Genomic DNA, 7,263 nt, shown 5'->3' on the forward strand with positions numbered 1-7,263 from the left:
GTCTGTTCATCAGAGCTGCCCTGCCCGCCTTCCTGTTCATCCTGTTCAGATTCTACCTCATCAGGGTCTTTGTTTTCCGGGGTGTCGTCTTCTCTAGTGTTGGTAGTGTTTTCTCTTGGGCGATGTGGCCTAGGGTGCCAGTTTCCGGGCTGTGTACCAGGCGATTTATTCTCGACCGGATTCTCCTTATCATCATCGAGAGCGCCGTAAGGTGTATCCTTCATACACATGTCATACCAGGAAGTGGTCTTCCCGTGTCGAGCGGGTAATAAGCTCTGGCCTTGCCCCTCATTGTCGTCCAAACCGTCGATGTCTTCGGGGCAGGGATCGGGCGTGTTGGTTAGGTCTTCCACAGTGGCTACGAGCTGGGTGGCGGGTGGGAAACAAAATTCTCCATCGTCCGCTGAAAGTTCGAACCGAACATAGTTCGGCGACGGGTCGTTTGCCAGGGATAGGTTTTTTTAGCGATTTTAGTATGTCACCCATGGGCGCGTGTTGGAAGACATCCGCGGCGCTGAACTTGAAGATCGATAACCAATCGAGTTTGGTATATGCGGGCTCGCAGGGTTCAGAGTTCGACATCAGAGGCGAGTCCGGGGTTTCGTTGATGAATCTGCGTGCGGCTCCAACACCGCGGAATCGGTAGCCCCCGTGATGGAGTCAAGCTTCCCATCATCGGGCGATTTGATCTGCTCCAGATTTAAAGCCGGGGCTGCTACAGGAGCTATCTCCTGGGTGTTGCCCGATGACAAGTTTAAGCCATGTTCATCGAGGCAATGGGGAGCGGCTGCCGTGGTCTCGAATCCGTCGAAGATCAAATCTCTACGGATGTCCGCAACGTAATTCAAGCTCCCGAATCTGACCTGATGGCCAAGGGCATACCTATCGATCTGCTCCAGATGGCCAAGCGAGTTGGCCTGCAGTACGAAGCCGCCGAATACGAAGATCTATCCGGGGAGGAAGGTTCCTCCTTGGACAGCGTCATTATTGACGATCGAAGGGGCCATCGAGCCTTCTGCCAATGGCACAATGGAACTCTCAATGAAAGCATCAACGTCGGTGTCAAAACTGGCGGATCTCGGGTAGGGGGTCCCGAACTGTGCGTCTAGGATCGATGGTAACAGGAGACAGGGGACACGATGTTTACCCAGGTTTGGGCCCTCTCTATGGAGGTAATACCCTACTTCCTGCTTGATTGATCTTGATGAATATGAGTATTACAAGAGTTGATCTACCACGAGATCGTAATGGCTAAACCCTAGAAGTCTAGCCTAGGAATATGGTAATGAGTATATGTGGTGTCCTTTCCGGACTATCCCCTTCGGTTTATATAGACACCGAGGGGATCTAGGGTTTACATGGAGTCGGTTACATAAAAAGGAATCTTCGGTCGCCAAGCTTGCCTTCCACGCCAAGCAGAGTCCAATCCGGACACGAGTATGGTCTTCGATCTTCACAGCCCATCAGTCCGGCCCATGGATATCAGGCCAGACGTCCGAGGACCCCTTAGTCCAGGACTCCCTCGGGGGGGCGCCCCCTCCTTTGCTTCTTTCCCCTCCCTTCCACTATGGCCCAATAAGGCCCATATACCTCTGGGGGGGGTTCCGGTAACCTCCTGGTGCTCCGGTATACTCCCGTTTTCACCCGGAACCATTCCGATGTCCAAACATAGGCTTCCAATATATCGATCTTTACGTCTCGACCATTTCGAGACTCCTCGTCATGTCCGTGATAAAATCCGGGACTCCGAACTACCTTCGGTACATCAAAACACATAAACTCGTAATACCGATCGTCACAGAACGTTAAGCGTGCGTGCCCTACTGGTTCGAGAACTATGTAGACATGACCGAGACATGTCTCCGGTTAATAACCAATAGCGGAACCTGGATGCTCATATTGGTTCCTACATATTCTACGAAGATCTTTATCGGTCAAACCGCATAACAATATACGTTGTTCCCTTTGTCATCGGTATGTTACTTGCCCGAGATTCGATCGTCGGTATCTCAATACCTAGTTCAATCTCGTTACCGGCAAGTCTATTTACTCGTTCCATAATGCTACATCTCGTAACTAACTCATTAGCTACATTGCTTGCAAGGCTTATAGTGATGTACATTACCGAGAGGGCCCAGAGATACCTCTCCGACAATCGGAGTGGCAAATCCTAATCTTGATCCATGCTAACTCAACAAACACCATCGGAGACACCTGTAAAGCACCTTTATAATCACCCAGTTACGTTGTGACGTTTGGTAGCACACAAAGTGATCCTCTGGTATTCGGGAGTTGCATGAGCTCATAGTCATAGGAACATGTATAGTTATGGAGAAAGCAATAGCAACAAACTAAACAATCATCATGCTAAGCTAACGGATGGGTCAAGTCAATCACATCATTCTCTAATGATGTGATCCCGTTAATCAAATGACAACTCATGTCTACGGTTAGGAAACATAACCATCATTGATTCAACGAGCTAGTTAAGCAAAGGCAAACTAGTGACACTCTTGTTTGTCTATGTATTCACACATGTACTTAGTTTTCGGTTAATACAATTCTAGCATGAATAATAAACATTTATCATGATATAAGGAAATATAAATAACAACTTTATTATTGCCTCTAGGGCATATTTCCTTTAGTTTGGCACCAACACGCCCTCCACCAGTGGCCCGCTTCTTGAGGCTCTCCTCCTCTATGGCTTTTGCTTTGACGCGACGACTTTGACGCAGCGATTTTGCAGCGTCGCTAAGTTGATCTTCCGGACGAGCGCGATGTTCGGATCCTCCAGCACTTCCACCACTTCTTCCATCTCTGGCAGGCTCTCCTCCAGTTCCATGCGGCGGTGGCAATGGGTGGGAAGAAGAGAGTGGGAGAAAATGGCGGGAATTGGGTGGAGAGCAGCGGGATGGAAGAAGAGAGTGGGGATTTTGCCGAGGAAACAGGGCAGGCAGCTACAAAAGCATGGGCTCGGCCTGCCTTTTGGGTGGGTCGGGGGTACCGGAGTCGTACGTGTCTGCTATGTGAACTCCCGCAAGCCCCCCTGTGCATGTTTGGTTCCAGTTTGCTGGGAAAACATGGACCGGACCGCTCGGCGGACAGATACAAGACCGCGTTGGATGACACAACTAGTCTGGACTGCTCGGTCCGGGCGTATGCGGGTGGTTCGAGGTCGCCATTGGAGATGCCCTAAGAGCATATTAATGTTACACGCACGACCCATGGCGCAATGGTTGATTCTATGTTGAGAATCAAAGTTTGGCATAATTTAGTGCACGAAATTTGCCTATCCCCAAGACACCACGCCTTACAATTAAGAAATTTTTGTTTTTTAGATGGACCTAACAAACTGGAAGAAAGGGAGTACTTAAGTTTGAAGCTTTTAGACATTTAATGGCTGATGGTGATTCTCATTTGTTGTATGGTGCATTAAAAACAGTTCTAGAGTGTCATCACCTTAGCATCCTCAAATTATTAGTCAAGTAGGATTAATTATTAGGAAAACTAGGTTGATGTTGCGAAAAGGCTACTAATCAGTTAATGAAGGATTTGCAAATATACTCACTTACAGGATTTTTCCAGTTGCAATACACCCCAAATGGCACTGTTACAATAATAAGATGATGCTTTGGTTTATTCCATAGCAAATGGTTATCTCGCCAAAGAATACTACCATGGTGAACTGGTGATAGACTATTGCAACTGAAAAATGTTCTGTTGTGGTAGGAACAAAAACGATTGTGGTGGGACACTAAAAATTGTTGTGATTGGCATCCCAACATTTTTTTTGTTGTGATAACATCTTGACACAATGACTGTGCATACACATGCATGATTACATCAAAAAAATACAACATACTATACGACATGCATTACAAAAAGCTGTATAGTATGTTCAAAAGCGAAAGCATCGGCCAAAAAAAAGTATGTTCAGAAGCCAAAGCATCGGCACATTAAATAATTTAAAAGCGAATATACCCAAAAATACATAGGTGAATACATTTAAGGTCTGAAAAGGGTACATTTTCTAGTTTCTAGAGACAAAGACCCAACCAAATGAAATACTTTGTTTCCACTACCATTCTTCATTCCATGTTAATAGATTAAACTTCAGGACAGCTGGGGAAGTCCATCTTCTGAAACCGCGGGGGCCGATCGTTGTGGTGCTGTCCGTCGTGGCTGATATCGGCGGCTGACGAGGAGGCCGACTTCTCCTTCTGGAGGGCTGCCACGGACGACTGCAGGGATGTCACGGTTGCAGTCAGGGCTTCGATCATCTTGGCCAAATCAGCGGTGGTGGGTTCCGACATGGCGGAAGAAACCGAGGCGGCGGCGGATGGCGGCGATGGAGGTGGGCGGGGCGGCGGGCGCAGCGTGGAGGAGGCCGAGGAGCGGCTGGAACCTGATACCAAGTTGTCAAGGGCCTCAGTGCCCAAGACAGCGGGGCCTCGACTACGTAGTTCGTAGTCCCGGTGGATAGGAGCGCTAGGGTTTTTGCCTGGCTGCTCAATGGTGCGGGAGGAGAGGATAGGAGACGGAGGAAGAGGTAGGAGATAATAACTTTATTGCTTGCCCTCAAAGGGTGCTGATTATACGATATATAAAGGCCCCATGGGCTGCTAACAAACTAGAAACCTATACATAACAAACTAGTCTTTTATTCTAGGAACTAATGTATCAGGACCAGGACTCCTGCCCAGCCTACGCCTCGCCTGATGCGGCCGACGGCTGCTGCTCCTGGCCGCATGGCCCACGCCTGTAGGACGTGCCCCACATGACACATTGATCTTCGCTTCAGTCATATATTTCCATCCTGCAAGGCACTGAGCAAACCAATTAGTTATTAGATAGTATAAAGGCTAAGGTGAAGCAACTTTTTTTTTGCGGGAGCTAAGGTGAAGCAACTAATTTGATTCAGTTCTACATGTATTAGTCTACACAATTTATAAGGAAAAAAAGATGGATACTACTCCCTCCGTATATTATGGGACGGAGGGAGTATAATTTTTATGGGAACCGAAACATGATATCCAAGTCAGGCTAATGTTCGGCGCTCACAAAGGCAAAATAGCAACTTTACATCTCTACAATATACTGCTTTGCACAGGTGCTGGTTGATGGCGGAGTACTGAACAACTTAACATGGCTACAGAGAAGTGGAATAAGTTTGGAAGTAATGATTCATAGAGTATTGTTAATTCTTTTATAGAAATTGACTGTTTAACCTTCAACATGATGTTTAAACCGTCATAGTTTAACTACCGTGCACAACAGCAAAACAAGGAGCATCTAGGGATAAAAAAAATGGTAAACCAGAATTTCCTCTTCAAGACTATTGTATGGTAAACTGTAAAAGTGTAAACTGTTCAAGAACATCTTGGAAATCAAATGGAGAAAGAATCATTAAGGTTGAGGCACGAAGCATCATAGTAAAAAGAAATGGTTACATAGCACACAGAAATGAATTATATTTTTTAACACTTGAATTATTGCGAACCAGTGAGATGATGGTAAGATCAACTTACCTGTTGTGGTCGCAATAGTTGAATCTAAAGGCGTCAACAGTGGTCCTTTTCGTAGTAGGAACTTGCTCTAATTATGTAGACCTGCATCATTTATGTAATAGAGGTTGCATTGTTAGTCATAGTAAATTAATATACATGGATCGTCCCCATCATTATGTCTTAATGATCCCTTTTTGTTCATTTGTATTCCAGTTTCGAAATGCAGTAACTCGATCAACATCACATCATTGTTTGACTGCACAAAAACATCGAACTTAAAATGTGAACATTCATGTGGATAACACCAGTAACTCAGCAATCAATTTTTTTAGAAGCTTTAGAATCATATAATGCTCATTTTGAAGTCCATAAGAAATGACTTATCAACTCAAACCGCATGTGGTTTTAACTTTTAAGAGATACCTCGAGTTCCAAACATGGCTCTAGAACAACTTCTAGAATCTCACCTTAAACTTTGTCCTCTGGACTTGCTGGAACACCAAGCAATCACCATCAGCTAGGTTGTGGCCGATGGCAAACATTTTCCACCCAGTGCCGATGGCACCATGTTGGGCAATGTAAGGCATGGGAAACTCCCCATCCTCTTCATCCACCAGAAAGATCATCTCATCAAACCGTGGGAGATAGCTCTTCTTGAATTGCCGCGGGATTGTCTGCAAGATATCCGGCCAAATCAACATCGAGTAAGCCATTACCGTCTAGATGGGATGGAAATAATGCATCGTCAATTGTAGTCTTCTTGCTTTACCAGCAAGCTACCCGTGGCATAAGAATGGGTCATGGGCTTGATGAAGGAGGGGTGAGCAGAGGACAGCAGGTTATTGAGCTCTTTGGCCTTGGTGAAGGCGTAGTCTCTAGCTTCGTCGGTCGCGTACACACGATCAGGTGGTAATCCCCTTCTATTAACATATGCCCTGTTGAAATTAAGCAAGATTTAGACCTGTATAAGTATCCATATTCCTATGCATCACAAATTTCGATGGGAGGAACAGTTTGGGTGAGACATGGGTGTACCTCGGGGCTTTCTTGTCGCGGTAATCAGGTTGCTTGGGGAGACTGGCGACGCGGCCGGACCGCCGGGTCGGGGGCGGCGGCGGGCGAAGATACCGCAGCTTCAGCTCCTGGATCTGCCGCACCAAGCAAATCAGACGGGGTAAGGAACCGGACAGCGAAGCACCTCTTTTGTGAGGAAGGAGGGGTGGAACTGACCGGCATGGGCTTGACGGCGGCCTCGCGCACGGCGGCGGAGAGGCGGTGCAGGCGCAGCTCCTCCAGCTTCCGCTTGTTCTCCTCCACCTGCCTCCTGCGCTGCTCCTCGTACGAGTTGGGTTCAGCCATCGCGCTCGCTCCGGCTGCCGACCTTGGGGGAGCGAGGTGGGGTGGGGAATTGGTGGGGAAACGGGGCGATTTGGGGGATGGCGGCGCCGTTCAAATTTTGAACAAAAGGAGGAAGAGAAGGGTTTTTTTTTTTTTTGAGGGATCAGGGGGAAGAGAAGGTCGTTGTGATATTTATCGCGCGGAATTGTAGCAAGCTTGGGCTTGGGCCGTCCCCGTTGTCGGCCGCTTGGGTGGGTTCTCAATCTTCCTTGCCGTGACCCCAAAACAGCGCGAATGCTATATCTCGCTTATAGCGAGTATAGCACTCCTCTCTCTGTCACATGTGTTCATGGCATCAAATTGCAAAAGTATGGTAAATGCCATCAAAGAAGGTATGGGAGGCCAGTGTGCAAGC

General features: G+C 47.3%; 1 protein-coding gene across 2 annotated transcripts; it reads right to left on the reverse strand.

Annotated features, from left to right (window-relative positions):
* Positions 1–4,457: 4,457 nt before the first annotated feature.
* Positions 4,458–7,005, reverse strand: LOC123184969 (B3 domain-containing protein Os06g0194400). Of its 2 annotated transcripts, none has more exons than XM_044596998.1 (6): positions 6,741–7,005; positions 6,546–6,658; positions 6,280–6,445; positions 5,978–6,184; positions 5,532–5,612; positions 4,458–4,829 (listed from the first exon to the last, which is right to left on the reverse strand). In XM_044596998.1, exons 1-5 carry the CDS (start codon positions 6,867–6,869, stop codon positions 5,565–5,567), a joined length of 663 nt encoding a protein of 220 aa, XP_044452933.1. In that variant the 5' UTR covers positions 6,870–7,005; the 3' UTR covers positions 4,458–4,829; positions 5,532–5,564. The 2 variants fall into 2 exon arrangements, with proteins under 2 accessions (XP_044452933.1, XP_044452934.1); XM_044596999.1 differs by having other exon boundaries at positions 4,458–4,819; positions 6,741–6,996.
* Between the last annotated feature and the right edge of the window lie 258 nt (positions 7,006–7,263).

This window comes from Triticum aestivum, chromosome 2A (assembly GCF_018294505.1).
Source record: "Triticum aestivum cultivar Chinese Spring chromosome 2A, IWGSC CS RefSeq v2.1, whole genome shotgun sequence".
Lineage (NCBI taxonomy): Eukaryota > Viridiplantae > Streptophyta > Magnoliopsida > Poales > Poaceae > Triticum > Triticum aestivum.

Excerpts from the sequence above, each read along its gene's own strand:
- LOC123184969 (XM_044596998.1), bottom strand. The coding sequence starts at position 6,869 with ATGGCTGAACCCAACTCGTACGAGGAGCAGCGCAGGAGGCAGGTGGAG. Across the intron at positions 6,446-6,545 it reads CGCGACAAGAAAGCCCCGAG|GGCATATGTTAATAGAAGGG; the intron begins GTACACCCATGT and ends TAATTTCAACAG. Across the intron at positions 6,185-6,279 it reads ATGCCACGGGTAGCTTGCTG|ACAATCCCGCGGCAATTCAA; the intron begins GTAAAGCAAGAA and ends GATATCTTGCAG.